Genomic DNA, 19,590 nt, shown 5'->3' with positions numbered 1-19,590 from the left:
TTAAACAGCTTAAGATGAGATCTTCCATGGAAAGAGAATGTAGCAGAATGCATAGGAATGGATGTGTTGCTATAGTAGTGACTATGACATCAAAACAGGCCCTGTCTTGGCTCCTAACGTGTCCATCAGTACTGAGTTGCATTTTCTACCATGGGTAATACAAACTGATCAAAAGGTGAAGGTGCTTCTCCTTAGTGATCAGATGTTCAGAACTGTGTTAAACATAGATTTCAGTCCAAGATCTCACTGACATGCAATCTTAATGTTGTACCAAGGGCTTAAAAGTGCTTGAATTTTAAGATATCTGTCTTAAGACTAGAGTCTATTCTACAAGATCTTCATTAAAAAAAAAAAAATCTTTTTGTTAGTAAATAAAAATGTAAAATTCATAATGGAGGAAGGCTTTTCCCATCAAATCTTTTAAGCTTTTACCTCCCTTGGAAATAAGTTAGAAACACTGCTTGGAGTTTACAGATTGATGTATTCTAAGCAGAAGTGCACAACAAAATTCAGCAAGGGCAATCCCAGGCTGGATGTGGCTCTGGGCAGCTTGGTCTGGTGGTTGGCGACCCTGCCTGCGGCAGGGGGGTTGAAACGAGGTGATCATTGTGGTCCTTTTCAACTCAGGCTGTTCCGTGATTCTATGAAAAGGTCAGATGTCAAAATAAAAGTACTTCTGCTTATTGGAGCTTCAGTACAGTGCAGCCAACCCACTGAGTAAGTGATCACAAGGGAATTCTTTTTCACAGCTTGGCCGTACTCTCCTTGTTTAGGGATTATGTTGCTGACATTCAAGTTCTGCTGACATTCAGAACGCTCTCCTGTTGATGCTAGACTTTTTGTTATCAAGCTTAAGGCATTAGGACGCTGCATTCAGAAGTATGTGACTCCTCTGCTCTCAAAGTAAACTGGTCCGTGTGTTCGGGATTTTTGAACCTTGGCTGATGTTCCTGTTCCCCTTGTGAAGGGCTCACCTCATTGCAAGCAGTAAAGCCCAGAGTTTGGTGGCGGAAGAAAAGTAACTCATTGTCTTAGGAGCTGACAAAAACATGAACTCCGTTGAGTTCCAAGCATCAACTGGATTTATGAAATAAAGTGCATTTCAAATATACTAATTGATAGACTACAGATATGAACACTGTTTATATAGTTTTCATGAGTAGTGATTTATCCTGCAGATGAAGAGTATTTTACTTACCAGTTTACAGCTGATCTGAGATCTTCATTCACCTTCTTAATTTGTGCTTGGAGATTATACGAATTCTACACCAGAAGCTTTGGCAAATTCATCATTTTGGGCTAACTTCTACCTGTGAGTAAATCAAACTTCACTTTTTTCAGATTTCCCTATTCCGGATTTCTTTAGGGTGAGGGCACCCTAAAGGGGGTGACATGAACATCAAATATGATCAAATGTTCCTGATAGTTCATTATGAAATAATGTTTAATAGTTCTTCATTTAAAACAAACTAAACCTTACACTGAAAAGCAATTTTAGGCCAAGATGTATCTTTATGGTGGTCAACTGTATAAACATTGTATTTCTTAAAAAAGTTAAGGTCGAGAAAATGCCTGGCAAATAAATCTCCACTGCAGTATGGCTGGTCCAAGGAGGAAGAGGTGTATCAGAGCAGCGTTCAGTGCCTTTAGCAGCAGCATGAAGATGAGACGGAGGCATACGTTCTTTCATACCAAGGTGCAGTTCTGATGGGATGGTGAGGAAGAGGGTGGGCAGTAAATGCCGTGTGTGTTTTTTGCCCCACTGCACAGAATTCTGATTTGAACTGTTCTGCCATTAAAACAGAGGCAAGCTTTTATTTATTCTGTGCTTTAAAATACGAGAGTACAACGTCCAAGTGGATTTCACTTTTTTCTTACCTCTTTCTGGTTGATTCTCAATTATACTGCCCAGATGGTGAGAACACACCTTACTGAAAGTCATTTTATTTCAGTTCTTAGATGCTTACTGCAGTTACCCAGAAGACAGCTCACACTACTCAAACTCCAGTATGAATGTCACTAGTGGTAAGCGTCGCAGAGGAGTTAAACTTGTAGCGGAGCAGGGCCTGCCACAGGCAGCAGCTTTGAGAGATGCCATCCCTTCAGAAGATCAACAACAGTTTTTTCCTTCTCCTGGAAAGGCAGTCCTGCCAGCTAGAGAGTCCCACAGCGATATCTATATGGCACCAGAAGATGGTTTTAGAACACCAACGGAAACAATTGCTGAGGAGAAATCTGCTTTATCAGCATTCTTGATGGAACTGTGTGAACCATCTCAGAAATCTGGAGCTAGTACAGAGGCAGTTTGGCCCCAGAGGCCTGACTGCTCGTCACCCATGGATATCGAGCCATCCGAATCTTCAGCATTTCTGGAGAACAGTATTACAGCTGCTTTGCTACCAGAGTGGGACAGCAGTGTGTGTGAACAAACAACAAATGTTTCCAGTTCTACCATGTACCACTGAACAAGAAAAAAAAAAGAAAAAAAACCCTTCATGTCACCTAAACGAGGCTCTGCTGTATTAATAATGTCTATAGTACTTTGTCTGGTCTTTAATGCACTGTCAGAAATATTTATCCTAGCTTCCTTTGGGCAGTGTTGGAGGTTGTATAGTAGAATTCAAGTTTCAAAATCACAACATCCCATTTTTAATTTTTCTCCTACAAGTTGGACAAATCTGTACACAGCACCTTCGTTCCCCAGAGCTCGCAGCTGACACGAGCTGTTCCTGGCACTCGCTATGGTAAGAGATGGCCACATCACTCATTTACTCCCTATGTTTTCCAAGAACCAGTCCAACTAAAGATACCATGCTCCATTCCTTAAGCAAAGAAGTTATAAGGGACCACCAGCTTCAAGTACAGCAGGGCCAGTCCTCCTAAACATCTGCCGTAGAGCACAGCCAGTGCCTTCTGTTCTGCTTGTGAGGAGAGTGCAAGTTATTCTTCTTGATGGCACAACCAAGCAGCATTTCAGTAATTCCAGGCCCAGAATGTTATGGAACAACTCTGGGAAACAAAGCCAAATGTTACAGTTATTGCACAAGACAAATCCCTGATGGAGGGTCATGCTAGTTCAATGAAGACATTCTTTGCAGATACTGATTTAGGCACTCAGCACTGTCAGCATGTACTGTAACAGTAGTTACCAGGTGCGTCCTTGCAATCTGAAATTAGATCCAGAGCAGCAGATGGTACAGACTGCAGCATTCATGGAATGGCATCATGAGAACTGAGTTTTCTCCTTGCTCAGTTTTCAGTGGCCTCCTGTTGCTTCATATCTTGATGCCACTTTTGCCTATGCAGGACAGGTGGATTTTGAGATCCACAGAACTTTGATATGTCAAGATAGGAGCAGGGTGCATCTGTCCCGTGCTGTTGCCTGAATGCTGATTTCATCTTGATGTCCCATCACCTGCAGGATCCCACAGACCCCTGCCAACATGGGTGATCTCTAATTTTAAGATGAAAGCCCTTCATATTTAGGCTGTTGGTAACAGCAATGACCATGAGTCTAGCCTGAATACAAACATTTCACCAGGAACTTTTCTATCTCTGCAGAGCATATGTATTAAGCTTGATGTAATGCTAATAGTTTGTTGAAGGACTATGTATATTCCTGAGGTAAACAGATTCTGAAAAGTTTGCTAAAACTGCTCATCTAGTCAGAAAAAAAACCAAACAGCTACACTGCAAGAGCTCCTTTGTCCTCTCTCAGTTTACAAAGCCCCATTCAGATATTATGCTGTCCACCATTCAGTCTAATCAGTGCTATGACCATAATGTCGAACAGAAAAAGTGAAACTGCAAAAAAAGTGGCAAATTGATCCTTTTTTTGTTCTTCCAATAATTTCAACATATCCCTTGATATTCAGGCATGAAATCAGTTGGGAGAAGCAATTGAAACAAGCAGTATGAATTCCCAGCACAGCCAGGCACGTATTCAAGCAAAAAGAACTCCAGTTTTTTTTTTTTTTTTTTTTTTAAGCATATTTGTTATATGCAAAAGGATTTTAATAAGAGGAATCTACATATCCACCCTCCCATTGCCTTTTTTGCCTTCTCAGCATCCTAAGTGCAAGAAGCTGAGGAAGTGACAAGCAGAACTGAGGCAGCCAAAATACCATCCTCTCTCTTCTGACCTCAGAGAGCAAAGGGGATGCAGGCACTCTTGGAGCACTACATCTTCAGAACATCATCTGCTACCGAAGAAATGTATGGGTTACTAGAAAGCCATATTCCAAGTCAGGCAAAATACTTCCACTCTGGTACTTGTGAACAGACTTGGAAGTAAAACAGCAATAGCCTGGCCAGCCTTTAAAAATTCCTTCTCTGAATGGAGAGGAATAGTGTGGCTTTCTGGCTTTATGTCTTTGCTGCATCTACTGTGAGGATGGATCAGTGCTGTCAAGCAGTGCTAATTCATTCCATTTGTGAAATCATTTCTGCAAGATAATGAATTCAGACAAAGAAAAGTCATGAGCACAACCTGTGTTCTCAAGCTCCTGGTTCAGGTCTCCAGCTTGTTGCTGCCTCGAAGGACCAAAGAAAACCAAGAATCTTGAAATCTTGTTGTTTGTATACCACAAAGTACCAGCACTGGATGTGGTCCATAGGGACTATTTTGTGGAGTAGATTGCTCCCAACTGCAAGTGAAATAGAAGCACTCTCACTACAGTGCACTCCCATAGTGTGTTTCTAAAATGTTTGATGCCTGGAAGACATGAATCTTAATGTCACGATTTCACCTTAGCAGTTCTCCCGAGTCCTACCTGGTAGGGAGTGACTGCTAACAGCTGTTGCCCATAGAGCATCAGCAGCTATTTGGGGCAGGCCTGTGTAGAAGGAGGGACTCTGAGCCATGTGTGCGGATGAAAGGTGATGGCTATTTGCACTCATTGAAGTCAGCTGGTACTACAAGTACTGACAGAACTCCACTCAGACCCTGCTTCAGTGGCGGGAGAGCTGTAGGAGTCTTTGCAGGCCTCTTCCTGATAGAAGGGCCTAGCTGTTGGATGGCCTAGGCAGATGAGGTAAGGAGCTGGAAAAGCAGCAACTGCTGGGGGAGAAAAGAGGTGTGTGCAGTTCAGCTGGTGGCTAGGTGCAGAGTGGGAGGCTGCTGTGGGCTGCTCTGTGTCTCCAGGGTCTGACTCACGGAGCCTTTTTAGACTGGCAAGTGGTGGTGGGCGTTTGTTTCGTTAAGGCCTTTGCACGCTCGGGGCTGCTTCCTGAGGGCTGTGTGGCTGACATGGGGCTGCAGAAAATAAATGACTGCAAGCAGAGGGGGAAATGGAGTGTAGCACTTCTGGCTGTGTGTGCTTGTGTGTAATTGTGCTCTCAGTATTAGGAATGTGAGTAAGGTATGTGAGCTGCTGTGCTATTTTCTATAGGCTTCTGCTGTAGGCCTACGTGCAGTCCAGTGAGCTTGGTTTGAGGAGGGGTCTGGAGCCTTCAGCTGTGGTACAGAGCACTTTTGCAGGAGGCCTCACTCTCCTCTTTATGTCCCTTTTTAAGCTGTCTTCAGCTGGAGCTGAACGGAGAGGCAGGTGTGAGCTGGTGCCTGGCAGCCCAGGCACATTGAGCTGCAGCAGGATGGCCTCGCTGGAGAGAAGGCAGCGGCCAAGGAGGCAGCGGCGGGTGGGGCGGTATGCAGAGGGCCTGGGCGGAGGTGAGTGGGACCCCGTAGGGAGAGCTGGGTGCAGGACTGGCTCTGAGCATGGCCTCGTGTTTGCTGGTCTCATGTCTTCAGTACAAACACCTCTTTAATGGTTCTGAAAACTTGTGCCTTTTTAAAAGCATCTGAAATCCCCTTGTGGAGTGTAAGCTTCTTCAAAAGCTGCCGAGGGAGGTGGGGGGGTCACCATTACTGGAGGTGTTCCAGAACCATGGAGGTGGGTGGTAAGTGGGCATGGTAGGATGGATTGGGGTTGGAATAGATAGTCTTAGTAGCCTTTTTCAACCTTAATGATTCTATGATGTGTTTTCCTTCCCTTCCCCGTTCTGTTAGATGCTCTGGAAATTATGGATTCTGTTAAAAGCTTGGACTGTGTAGAAAGACTGGCACGTAAATACATGGTAACTTTCTTCTAATTGCTCTTTCTTCCTGTTAAATTACAAAATAGACTGTGCTGGATGCTTTGGTACAGGGAGCTGTGCTGAAGAACAGCTGATGAGAAACATCTGTGAATAAATTGATTCAAATGGTGAATAATCTAATTCACCTGCAAAGAACCAAAAAAAAACCCCCTAGGGAGAGCAAACTTTGGGGAGGGGAGAGAAAGTCTGCTTTCCATGGTGTCTTGCCCTGCACAACCCAATCAGTACCACAAAAGTGAGATATTTGAGAAGCTGAGCAGCTTCCTGTGATGAAAACTCTGACACAGGACTTTGGGCTTGTACAGGGCCTTCAGCCTCAACCCAAAGCTGTCTGAATTTCAGCTACAAGTGGTGCTTCTTTCCCTTCTTCCTCTGCAGCAGAAGTGTGTGGTGGAGTCCAGCACGGAGTCAGAGTCTGAATCCAGCGTGGAGGTGAGGCCCAGATTCTGAGGTGTTTCCATGCTTAGAAGCTCTTCTCACCCTTTTGCTTTTGACAAGAAGTGCCAAAGGAGTGGTTGCTGGAATTAAAGCTGTACAGAAATTTCAGGGAGAGAACAAGCAGCAGTTTCAGGTTATACCAAAATGGCCTCATCAGTTCTCTGTGAGGGTGTGCTTGCAGCAGATCTGGGCTGTGTCTAGTGCTGGTGCTGGGCAAGGTTGCTGCAGGAGCTCTGCTGAATGCTCATTTCAGATGAGATGGAGAGAACAGAGCTGTGGCAGTCGGCTGTGAACATTGATAGGTTCCTGAACTGGCTGGCAAACCAGTGTGGTTAATATCAGTAGGAAAGAAACCAAATGCATTCTGGAGTAGAGAGCTGGCTTGATTTTTAGTTTCGCACCCTTCATACATTCCTGTCCATAACGTGTAGCTGAGCTCTGGTGAATTTGTTCTGTTAGCCTCCTATATGTCAGGAGCTACAAAGCACAGCAGAATATAAGTGAACTTGCTGCTGTGAGCTCTGATCTTATTGTTCACAGTGACTTCATATAGATAAGTGTATATACATACAGTGAGCATACAGAAATGCTGTGTGTAACTGACTCTTGTCAGATCTTACAGGTGCAGTGCTGAGGGTGAGCACTGCAGATCTTATGAGCACCTTGGAAGCACTGAGCTGGCCAGGGCCATAATGGCAGCTCCTGTGCTGAGTCGTGTAGCTCAGACTTTTGCTCTGTTGGGGATTTCAGTGTAGTGGTAGTATGCCTCTAATGTCGGAGAACAAGAAGTGACCTAATTTGGAAGGAAGCTCTCTAGCCTCCAATTGACAGCTTTTCTACTGTTAATTTGTAATTTATTTTTTTGGTGGTGAGATATACAGTATCATTCTCTTCATAGTCATGTCTGAAGTGCTAAGACTCAGCAGGGCTCTCCTCCCTCTACTTCAGGTTTTTTTTTTTTTTTTTTTTTTTTTTTTAAACCAGGCCTGTAGAAGTTAGACTGACACACATTTTTATTGTCTTTTGAGATGATGGGACAATCTGGCTTCTTTAGGTTTTTATCTGCTTTAATATTACTTTAAGTCATCAGTGACTCATAGGAAGATGCCTTATAAACTTATGTCAACTTCACTTAAACAGGTCTTGCATAACCCACTTGCTGAAGGACTCAGGAAGGCAAGAGATTCCAAGGGACTGCAAGTAAGTTCAGCTGTTACACAGCAGCTTTGTTCTCAGTGTTCACTCAAAAATTAAAATGGAGTGGGAATGTGTGGATCAACGAAACTTCCACACTATGCTGAAGTGTTTCTTAACCCTGCTGTACACCTCTGTATTTTTCTTCAGACAAATAAGTGTCCTCCGTGTTTAGAGAGATCTTTGTTTTCAGTTCTTAGATCCTTATGATGGTGATTCAGAAGACACAGCCACTCACTCTGATTGTAGCTTGAGTTCTCTGAACAGTATAGAAGTTGCACCGTGGATGAGCAGTGCTCCAAAAGCAATGGCTTTTGAGGATGCTGATCCTTCAGGGAATGGAGAGTCCTTCCCTCAACCTCTGGACTGCTCAGAAACTAAAATCAGTGATGTTCACAGCCAGGGAGTAAATGATGGCAAATCTCCCCTTGAACTACCTAGCCAGCAGAAGGATTTCCCAAGAAGCCTGCTGCAATCCTCTAAGCTGAGGAGAGACACAGAAGTGCTTCCCTCCACGTGGCTGATGCCTGACCCTTCCTTACTAGTGGGTGTTAATCCTTCAGCCCCTACTCATCTCCTTGCAAGTGCAGGTGATAATTCTCCACAACCCCTGCTAGCAGATGACTGTGATGGCACTGATGGCACCAATTCCAGACAACCACTTATTAAAAGAAAAGGGATCACCATTTCCGAGAGCGCTGGTGAGAAACGAAGAAAGAAAATCCGGGCCATTTGATTTAAGGTATGAATTAAGTAGTTGGATGAAGTCTTTCATTCTAGAAGTCAACCTGCTAGGTTTCTTTTGCAAAAGCAGCTGAACAAGACTTCAGATTGATGCTTGTGTGCTACTTCAGTGTCTGGGCACCAGATTCCTGTGTGCTGTGTCTGGAAACATCTGTTCAGCTTTGGAAGTATTACAAGGGTATGTTGAGGAGGGAAGGAAGAACGACTGAATTGCAATTGATTTTACATAGCTATTGCTCTTTGTGTTTTTCATCTGCTGTCTCTATTTTCCACAAAAATGGACTGTGTTCCTAGAAGTATAACTGTCTGAAATATTTTGGTACCAACTAGCTGTGACAGCATTCATTCTGTATGACTGGCACAGAATAACATACAGATTTTCCTAAAACTACTAATAAAGGTGGAAAACCCCTTGCAAGCTACAAGCTTAGTAGTATTTTACCATTCCACTAACCTTTGCATGATAACTTTTCACATGCATCTCTGATCGCTTCTTGGCCCAAAGAAAAATGAAATGGGAGCCTTCAGCCACCATAGAAGCAGCTTAAGAGGAATGCCTCTTTTTTCTGCTAGCCTCCCCCACAGGAATGTTTTCATTAAAACAGTACAGCTTCTGAATGCATCCCAGCAGCGTTGTAACAACAGCTTACTTAACCAAGTTTAAAAGTAATTCACTTGTTATCAGACTTCATAGGAGATGACATCAGGCCCTGTGTCTTAGTGCATTAGAGACTTGTCTGTCAGTGGTCTTGTTTCTATGCTTTAGTCACAGAATTAGCTGAGAGAGCCCTGTGAAGATCAGCACTAAGCCTGAATACCAGGTTATTAATTGTTATTCCCTGGAGAGACTGTAGATACAGTTCCTCAGATCAAAGTCACCATAATAATTCCAGGCAGTCAGAAATCTTGCTTATGGGTTTTATTTCCTGTAATACTACCAGCAAATCTGCTTGTCAGTAACCATCTAAAAATCTCATCTGGTATTCCTTCAAACAAACCTAGCCCAGCAGCTTTCAAACTACCGCTCCCCCCTTCTTCCAATTCAACTTCACACAAAACCACCTGACAACCTATCCACATCAGCTACATCTAGATGAGGAATACACAAAAGAGTGACACTTATTACAGTATTGCCAATTTGTAAGCTTTTCACTCAGTGCAGAGAACAGCAACACCGCGCTCGTAGAAACTACGTGGATCTTCCTTGGTAGCAATTTCAAAATCGACCGTGAAAATCAGATCAGCACGAGTGAAGTTCAGGTAAACGGGTAACGTCACCTGGGAGAAATGTGAACACAGAAGAGTTATGCAAGGTAGGTGGAGATGGGAAAGTTCCTGTGCTGCTTAGTGGTATTTATACAATGCGAATTCAGTCAATACTTACAACATTCGCTTTTTTATCAGCGTTTGTCTGCTTGATCCAACGAAGCTGTGTAATAGGTAATACAGTTGAAATTGCATTTGAAAGTGACAGCTTGTTGTTGCTGCATGTAGCTCCTTGAAGCTTCAGGCCTGTAAATTGAATTGCACTTTAGAGTTCTAAGAGCTTTCTTACATCTAAGGAAAGTAAGTCTCCCTCTGCACTATTTAAGGGCTGTGATGTTACTCCATCAAGGTCTGCAAGAATCTATTTTAAACTAGGTTCTCCGCTTTGTCCATTAAGAGAGCAGTAAGTATTTCATGCCCCAAATAGAGGAGTCACAACAGATACTCTATGGAATACTGCTTAAGTATATATTGACCTGAGTTTTGATGTTTATTACCATGATAAAAGATATTAATAATAGGAAAGTATTTAACAACTTCAGAAAGTGTCCAGTAATTCCTGTAGTGATACGACTTTCTCATAGGACACCCATTCAAAACTAGCACTTTGTGGAAGTATTGCAGAACAGAGACCCCTCTTTCCAGAGTGAGTTTTACCTGTGACTCCAAAACTGCACGCATCCAGCACAGCATTCTGTGTGGTTGTAACATTGACCTCAAGGCAGAGCTCCTCCAGGGACCAGCTGTTTGCCTGTGCAACATACTGCCGTGTAGCAGTAATGTATGCCTCGGGTACAAACAGGCCACCGAGGCACACGTGGATGTTCTAATGGAGGAGGGAAGAGGAAAAAGAATAGCAACTGTTATAGCTATTGCTTCATCAATCTAAATGTATGTTAAAATCTTCCTGCTGCTGTAACATTGTGCAACTGTGTTTTTTTTCCTTTAAGTCTACGTTATCTGTCACTGTAAAAATTCTATTTTCCCCTCTGATCTACATGTTAGCCTGCTGCCCTCATTATTTTGGTATCAGCAGATACTTAACAGCATTTACAAGCACAATTAGGAAAAACTGATTGAAGCTATTTTTTCCTGAGGAACCTCTAAGGAGTCTTGATATGAAGACTCCATAAAGCAGTTATGCACCTAAATCCAGACGCAATCTCTAGCTGATACAAGCATAAAGTACCTTTAGTTCCTTTGCTCCGCCAGAGGCAGCTGCCTGGGAAATATTCTGCAGCTGTTTGATGCGTTCACTGAAGTCAGACACCCACTGAATCACAGTCATTCCAGCTGGCACTGTGTAATGAGACCAGCTGCGAGGCAAGATACCTATGGAAAATGTGATTAAAACTAAGATTTGTGCACTATTTTTCCACTATCAATTTTTCTTCCTTTTCCAATAACCATTCAGGGCTTGCATCAGGACACAAATGTCTATTACAATGCTTCTTAGTAAGTAAAAGCATTTATTTAAGAGAGCCTCTAGGTCTAGTACTTAAAATGCCATTCAATTACAGAAATCATTCAAAAAGAACTTCAGTTACAAGCATCTATAAACTCTAATAACTGATCTTTATGTTTTCTTAAAGATTTGAATTCCATAAAAAGAATTGGTCGATTTACTGTGCTTTACCCACTGTTTTTGTTCAAAACAGGTGTCAGAGTGCTACTTCAATAACAGATCTTCAGTTATTATTAGAAATACAAGTTTACCTAAAAGCTTGAAAGAGAAGCTTAGAAAAATGAAGAAATTGCTAGATGTGATTAACAGTGATGTTACTTTGTGCTATAAAACTTTGTTCCATTGCCATTTAGAGACTGAAACAATCTAATAGCACTAGAAATTAAGCTGCTAATGTAAACTATCTGAAAAAGCCTAAAGTTACTGACCCCAACTTGAAATCTCTTATTAAACTAATTGCATTTCTATATTTCTATATATATTTTTTATTTCTATATATTTCTATGCAATTCTACTCAAAAGGGATTGCCTGTCCCAAAGGGTAAAGCCAATCCTGATTTCCCTGCAGTTTCTTTTTTAAGCTGCTGAGCTTAACAGCCTCTAACTTACAGAGTACAAGAGGCAAACAGAGCACAGAGAGATAACAGTCTTAATTCCCATACCTTTCACCAGTTCATTTATGAGTGTACGTAGGTAGTTGGTTTGTTTCTTTTTCCCTTCACACACTTGAACCACATCTGCAAGGTCCTGACGCACATCCTGAAGCAGCTTAGCTCCCATTTTCACCTCTCTCTCAAAGAACCGGAACAAAGGATCCTGATCATCAGAACATTTGAAGTAAGTTGCAGATCAACATTTAATGTTCTTACTGGAAAGCTAGCAGAAGACTTCTTGTTGAGCAACAAATGCAGACTGTGTGCTGCAGCTCCTTCAAATCATTCCTGGATTGCTTTTGATTAGCAACAAAAGGTTCTCACCTGCTGTCCCACAGTTAAGCTTTCTGAAGCAATTAGGCAGTCATGGACATCTTAATCTGAGGAGCTTACTCCAGAGTTAAAGCTTAGGTTAACTACTGTCTAGACCCCAAGAGTTTCCCTCTGAAATGTGTGCTATAGCTCAGCAGAAGCTGCTGCCTTATATTCCTTTACTATCACTGAACTTCGATATTAATTTGTGTGCACTAGCTGGAAAGGCAGTATGGTAAGTAGCAGCCAGTGTGCTACTTTATCACAAAGAAGCTTCAGAAGCAGTTCCTGTGATTTAAAGAATTCCCTAAAAGCACGGAGCCAACTTCTAAGAGCATTTCAAGAAACTCAATGGGCCGTGATATAGCTGAGGCAGTTGGAATCAGCACCAACACAACTTCTGCTGTCCAAAAGAACAGCTTAATTGGTGGTGCTCAAAATGACAACGCACTTTCTCCAATACATCAGAACTTGTGCAGCTCCTATGTTCACATCAGACAAAACTTTATTCTTACCTTAATGTTTTCCACAGTTCGCTTCAGATGATTTAGAGTTTGTGGGATAAGATGAAGCCAGTTAGAAGCTGTGGTATGCAGTGTTCTCATCCAGGCTGGGCGACCATCTGATGTAGAATCAGTTCTTGTCTTCTTCTCAGTTTCTGCATAAGCTAGATCATCTTCATCTTCCAGCATCTGCATTTTCAGCATTTTACTGATCATATCTATGCCTAAAACACAGAAAAGGTACACTGTTAGTCAGAAAAGAATTGGCATTGAGACGAAAACATCCTACTACATGCAAGAATCAGGGCTTATCTCTCCCCCAGCTCTAGACCTAAGATTCAGAACTGTCTAGCTGCATGGGGTTCTGGGGCTGAGTATTAAGTTTTCTAGAACTATGGGAATTTGACATCTGGAAGGCTACGTGTAGTCAGCTTTTGAATTCACAGAAGCCTCTTGGCAGTTTCTGGGATGCTGAAGCCCTGACCCTGCAGAAGTTAAATCAACTGTTGAGAGAGGAGGGAAAGCTAATGTTTTGTTCTTCATCAGGACTACAGTGTCTCATCTCTTTTCAGTTACACTGTTGGTCTTCTAATCTTCATAAGTAATTGCTAAAGTTCTGTTTTTACCTTGTGTGGTGAGAAGAACTTTTTCTGCATTATTTGGCAGGCCTAGCCACGATGGTGTTTGAGTATCTGGCAGCATCTCAACCCACTGGACAAATTCTTCACGTCTGCAAGTAAGAATTTTGGTTAGAAGGCCTTCCCTTATTAGAATGGCAAGGTAATTATTTGTCCAAGACAAATAATTTCTGTGCTGAACACCAGCACAGAAATACAGATGAGGGTTAAGTTTTAGTTTAAGAAATGCATGCAGAAATCTGCATAGGAAAAATGATACCTGATCCCATCTGGCATCTGAATATCTTTGTGTCCATCAACTTTGCAAGCCAGTTTGAATTCACTGTCAAAACTCAGAGTAGTAAACAGACGTTCCAAGAAAGTGTTTAACAAACGCTGATCAAATTCATTATCGATGCGGCCTCCGTAGATAGACTGTGCCATCAGGGTCTTTAAGGCAGACCAGGGGATTTTATCAGGTGAAATGTTCTGGCGGCCCTGTAAGAAAAACACACTGCAATCAGCAGGAAACCATCCTCCTCACCTCTCCTCTGCTAGAGGAATCATACTCAGCAGCTAAGTTGAACTGCCAGCAGATTATTTAAGCCTTACTCGTCTAAGTAGCTGAAGGTTTCCAGAAGAGACTATAAGACTGAAGAAGTTAAGTAATCTAAATAATACCTATGCCTAGGGTATAAGACTACTTGCCTTTGCTGTGTCATCCAGCCACGTATCTACTGTGTCACAGGCAGATCTCAGATCAGATTCTCCAAATTCATACTTCTTGGACCAACCCAGTGGAGCATAGCGCAAACGCTCTTGGATAATGGCATGGAACCAGGCAAGCAGGAAATATAAACGAGCACGTTCATTTGGAGACTAGGAAGTAGGGGAGGAGGGAAAAAAAACTTTATTACCCAAGTGAACTGATAAAGAAAAAGCCTGCTAAAAGGCTAGAAAATAGCACATTTAGTACTAGATTGCTACCAAAACTGAGTATGTTCTATCAACAGACGGAGCAACTACTTTACTTCTGAATGAACAAGATATTCTACATATATTTTATAAGCTGAGGCTTTGTCAGATTTCTAAAGTACAATTCTAACAAATGCATTCTGACATTTTCCTTTCATCCACAGAAGGCACAGCCTTACCTTGCACATTCTAGATACTGGAATGCTACTGAAAGTCCTCAGCATGTTTGCCTTTACGCCAGGAGGAGGTTCAAACACAAAGATTCGGCCAGCACGTAACAAATTCACTGGCACCTAGAAAAGATCAACAAGCTCAAATCCAACTCCTTCAGCCTTCATTACATTACATCCCTTTAATAGCATTAATGTTAGATTCAAAACCTCATTTTGAGGTTTTGACACAGTGAGTCCTGCCTTTCTTTGGGAAGGTGGGGTCATCAGTGGAAGGAATTATATGAAGTTTTCAGGTAGAATTAAATTACTAAAACTAAATCCTGCCAGCATGTGTTCTCCTTTTGCGAAGGGAGAGAGGCAGTCATGAGAAATCCTTCCCTGGGCAGCATTCTTGGTTCTTCAAGCCAGTTACTCTATCAAAGCATCAACGTTCAGATCAGCATTACCTTTGGATTGATCTCCATGGTAAGGAAGAGTCTGAAGCAAGCATGGGGTTGCAGGGAGTGCAACTTCTTTTCCAGCTGCATGAGCCAGCCAGGAGCCAGGTGAACGTTCTTCAGCATTACCCACCTATGAAGTTTTGAAACAGAAGGAGTGTTTATTAACAGCACACTGCTCAAGGATCCTGATTACTATCACAAGAGCAACAGAATCTGATATTAATGCTACAGGCTTTCTTCCATTTTTTAAACCCTTCTATTATATAGAATCAGATACTACTGTAAACATGCTACCTATCCAGTTCTGCAGCTACAACCCACCTCTCCTGAAAATACTTCAGTTGAACAGCTGTGCATAAATTATTATAAATTTCAGGTGGCATTCTAGCTGAAAAATAGATAGAACGTACCTCCCAGATTTCACTGCTGTGTTTATTGCTTTATCTGCTTGGTTAAATCCTTCAGCAGAACCTGGAAGACAGAAAGTTGCTAAAGCTCTTACTGCTAACAATTTTATTTATGCTTAGATAATGAAAAATATTAAGTTCTTACCAATAGCAATGGAAGTAATCTGTGTATTCTGCTCAGCTGCAAGGTCTTCAACGTGACCACTGGCATCATAACCAGGCACTGAACACATCAGCACAGGAGTATTGGGTTTCACCTGTTGTGCAATAATTTGAAATAAGATGAAGCAGTCCCTGCGTGAACACACGAACGCATGAAGCTCAGTCTTTCCTCCCTCTGGACAGCTGAAATCATTATGCTATCCTCATTTTCCTTCCAATAGGCAAACAATCCGTTCTTCATACCACAGGCAGAAGGGTACAGGAAGAAATGTTCTGTGAACAACTTTACTTGCTGTGGAACTCCCATGAGGCGGCACAGAGCATTACCTCAGGATTTTACCCTTTCACAAACAGGAAACTTACCTCTGTATCTACAATGTGTGTCAGATCTAAAGGCTGCTCCATAATGGACATGAAAGACTCTCCCAGATTTGTTGAAACAAACGTATGTGCCATTGCCAGTAAGCGATCTGGACGGAAGGCCTGGATCAGAAGCAAGCGATGAATGGCCTGTCCAATAGGAGCTGGAGAGGGGAACAGAATTAGGGGGACAGGTAAGAAATTCAACTCTCAGCACCTTCTTTTCCATCCTCCATTCTCTTTTTCCTATCTCACTCCAAACACTAAATATTTACAGAGTAATTATCCCTCTGTAAGATCTGCTGCAACATATTAATGGAATGCTTATACTTGGTGTTCACCCTAACAGTAAGAAGAAACGCATCAACTTCGGCTGATTTGTCTTCTGTGACATTTTAACTACTTCCCCAATTTCTTATGCTGCAAGCCTTTTAAAAGTCCACTTGATCAAATGCTTCTACAGAAACGCTACCTGTTCACAAAAGCTATGCTCCAGAATTGCCATTGTGTCATTTTAAACTTTCAGGGACAACAGATCTCTTCCCATTATCTCCCTAATTCAATAATCTGCTGCTCCTCAGGACTTCAAAGTATTATATACTCGCCCAGCATGGACAGGATAGGTAACATAAAGTTGCTTCAGTTAATGGTGAAGCAGCCTTACAGTATCTAATAAGCTTAGAAACCTTAGCATACAACATTGCCTAAAGGAATGAGCCTTGGATAACCACAGATGGCAAGCACTTCCTAGCACTACCTTTTGGATAGGAGTAACTGAGGGGCACTGGTTTCTTCCAGAGATGCAAGCAACGCTTAATAAGTTAGCTCTCATAACTACTGCAGCAAGAATTCAGACTTCATGCTTAGCTGCAACTGCAGGAGAAAACAGTATAGTAAAACAGACCTCTCCTCAGAAAATACATCAAACTTGGAGCTTTTTAGACTACTGTGCTTCCTAGAAGTCAAAGTGTAGATCACAGAACAGGGAGCAGGAACAAAGTATAGTAACGACTGCCTACAAACACTGCCTACAAAAGTGGTGTTTTTTGTCTTTATTAAGAACAGACCAAGTTTCTTCCGCAGTCTTAAGTTTGTGATTTTCCCATTCCAGCTGTATTCTAGGATTATTCTAAAATCTCCTCAGTTCTACTTACACTGAAGTCAGTACAGTAGGACTAGTGTGGGCAGTAGTGCAACTTAACTTACTTGCAGGCTTTTCCTCAGTCCAAAGGTACGGTACAGTCTGCTCTGGAGAACTGCTATCCAGCCAGATACAGAATTGCTGTATCGAAAGAAAAGGCAAAGTATTTACAGAAATGGCAAAGAAATGGAGTTTCACAGCACTAAAAGTGTGCTGCATGGTCTAGGTCCTCTTCATGATGCAACAGAGATCTCCCATTTCAGCCTTTAAATACATAATTTAATGTACTGCAATATTCAGCTACTTATAGACTTAGGGTAAGAAACAAAAGACAGTTATGGTAAAGTTAAACTTCACAGAGGCCAAGCTCTACTAGCCCTTCATTTGCAAAATCCTCTGTAGATTTTTAAAAAATTTTGTTAAGTAGTTAAGTGTTTGGTTAACATGATGTACAACTTGAAAGATATCTCCTGTTTAATGCTCCTGTCCTATCACCCATCTTCAGAATAAAAACTTCACGTACTAAAACAAGAAGTCCACACCTGAACCCAAATTATGCTCTGTGTGTTATACTGTCTCAGTTGTGCTCAGTTGTTTCACTGATATTCCCTAATACCTGACTGCCTTCAGCATACCCTGATTCTGCAGCTCTGTACCAAACCCTAGCCCAAAGCACGCAGCATTCTACCCTAGGTGAAGAATATTTGCCCGAGATAACAATGAGAGTTCAGCTCTGAATAGCAGAGCAAGGCAACTTGCTCTGCTATTAAAAAAATAGCAGGCAAGGCAACTGAGCTATTGATGATACGGACATTCTGGAACATACAGTTTCACAGGTGGGACAGTGCTGTAATTTTAGAACACTGGGGTTGTATCTTCAATCAAAAGAGCACACCGTTCAGCAGCTGACGATTATCCAAATGTTCTCCAGTATTAAAATGCAAGAGCTCACCATAATGATGGCCAGGTATATTCCCCACTAATTCATAACAATCATGTAATAGTGATACAGTAAAAAAGACACGTAGTATCAGTTTCTGTCTGCAAAATCTGACAAACACCAAGATGAACAATGCTGATATTTACAAATCCAATGTCACAGCTCGTATACAAATGAATAAACCCATTAATTTTCACAAAGACCACAATACACTAGGAAAACTTACTTGTAGCATGAAGCTCTTATAGATCAGAAAGCTATAAAGCTTAGCTGAATAGTTGGGTGCAGGGAAACAACCCAGCCAACACTTACCTCATCAGCTTGAACTTTAGAAACAAGGTCCTTGAAGGCAGGAAGGCAGCTCAGCCTCATCATTGCTTCTGTCTGCTCTACAGTCAAACCATTGATTTTGGGGAGAGATGCAGTGTTCAGTACAATCTCCTTTCCTCTCAAGAAATGCTGGAATTCTGCATCATATGTAGGCTCCCTAATGTTAAGGGAACAGAAAATTTTAGCTCAATGCTGTTTTCAAAACATCCCTCCCTTTTTCAACTGAAGAAAGCACTTACCCAATAGTGCCTTTCAGTTTAATCCGGGCCAACAACATAGCAAATGTTATATGATCCTGATGCAGCATGCCACGTGCTACTCTATTGAAAGCCACCTATTCAGAAAAGAGTGAAGTTAGTGGCATCAGGAGCCTTGAACTCCAACCTTTCAAAAACTATTAATGTATCTACTCAGTAAAATACTGAACCTGGAAGAGATCCTTTGTGATAACTGAGAGACGATGGGTATGGTCTGTGATTCCCTTCAGATTTGGGTTCTCATATAAGACATTGTGATAGATGTCCAAGAAAAACTGGAGAGAGTACTGGTACAGGAAATGTATCTGAAACACAAAAGAGTTTGGTTTCCTCTCTCGAATCCTGCTGGTTCTGTCAGCCAATGGCTTATGCCTACAGAACTGTTACACTGCAGCTGGGATTGCAATTATGCAGTCCCAAATCAGCTTTGAATAATAACTAGATGAGGTTTCTGGTATGAAGAGCTCATCCTACCTGCTTCAGTGACTCCATAGTGAAGTAGATACTGCTGCATGCTGTAGAAAGGGGTAAGTACTGCTGTGAAACAGTCTCCACTTCCTGCATGACAATATCAGTCTCTTCTACTTTTCTAGTAACCTCTGCTGCTTCTTTCTTCAGGTTCTCAAGAGTAGTAATGATGGTGTCATCATCCAGGATACGTCCCTTCACTTCATTAAGAGCCTGCAGTAGGGATTTTTCTAACTGACGCAAGCGCAGCTGAAATTCACCTTAATTAGAAGAAAAATTAGGTTACATACTGCAGAAGTGTGGTAGTTTTTAAGGATTAAATTTTGCCACTGGCCACACAAAAAAAGCAAGGCCATCAAATATAAAAGTATTTCATTGTGTATGCCTACAGCTGCAGTTAAACCACTGTATTCTTTGAGAGCAAGAGGAAGTTGCTCTAACTTTGGTAACCATACCCTGAAGCTTGAGGAGGTCCGAGCGCTTTTCATCAACATCTGGTCTTTCAGCTTTCAGGACTTCATTCAGGCACTGGCTCTGTAAGCTGCTGCGAGTTACTGTAAAGTTCACAAATGTAACACGAGAGCAGAGGTCCGGTGGGAATTCAACCTATCACAGAAAACATGAAAAACCTTCTCAGCTCACTGACACA

General features: G+C 41.9%; 1 protein-coding gene across 1 annotated transcript in view; it reads right to left on the bottom strand.

Annotated features, from left to right (window-relative positions):
* Positions 1–9,376: 9,376 nt before the first annotated feature.
* The window catches only part of DYNC1H1 (dynein cytoplasmic 1 heavy chain 1), a 42,512-nt gene continuing 32,298 nt past the window's right edge, over positions 9,377–19,590 (bottom strand). The window contains exons 59-78 of the mRNA XM_042813440.1: positions 19,397–19,547; positions 18,948–19,201; positions 18,644–18,778; positions 18,456–18,550; positions 18,199–18,373; positions 17,012–17,087; positions 15,809–15,969; positions 15,429–15,540; positions 15,287–15,347; positions 14,883–15,006; positions 14,443–14,556; positions 13,997–14,167; positions 13,569–13,786; positions 13,298–13,401; positions 12,684–12,895; positions 11,866–12,019; positions 10,928–11,070; positions 10,396–10,564; positions 9,857–9,984; positions 9,377–9,750 (exon numbers count right to left, since the gene is read on the bottom strand). Coding sequence (XP_042669374.1) covers positions 9,622–9,750; positions 9,857–9,984; positions 10,396–10,564; positions 10,928–11,070; positions 11,866–12,019; positions 12,684–12,895; positions 13,298–13,401; positions 13,569–13,786; positions 13,997–14,167; positions 14,443–14,556; positions 14,883–15,006; positions 15,287–15,347; positions 15,429–15,540; positions 15,809–15,969; positions 17,012–17,087; positions 18,199–18,373; positions 18,456–18,550; positions 18,644–18,778; positions 18,948–19,201; positions 19,397–19,547 — 2,886 coding nt within the window. The 3' untranslated portion in view covers positions 9,377–9,621. The remainder of the gene's footprint in view (positions 9,751–9,856; positions 9,985–10,395; positions 10,565–10,927; positions 11,071–11,865; positions 12,020–12,683; positions 12,896–13,297; positions 13,402–13,568; positions 13,787–13,996; positions 14,168–14,442; positions 14,557–14,882; positions 15,007–15,286; positions 15,348–15,428; positions 15,541–15,808; positions 15,970–17,011; positions 17,088–18,198; positions 18,374–18,455; positions 18,551–18,643; positions 18,779–18,947; positions 19,202–19,396; positions 19,548–19,590) is intronic.

Source organism: Centrocercus urophasianus, unplaced genomic scaffold, assembly GCF_019232065.1.
Source record: "Centrocercus urophasianus isolate 14NV4802_14NV808 unplaced genomic scaffold, USGS_Curo_1.0 seq_14, whole genome shotgun sequence".
NCBI classification, from domain to species: domain Eukaryota; kingdom Metazoa; phylum Chordata; class Aves; order Galliformes; family Phasianidae; genus Centrocercus; species Centrocercus urophasianus.
Note: the sequence above shows the minus strand (reverse complement) of the source record. Positions and strands in the feature narration are given on the sequence as shown.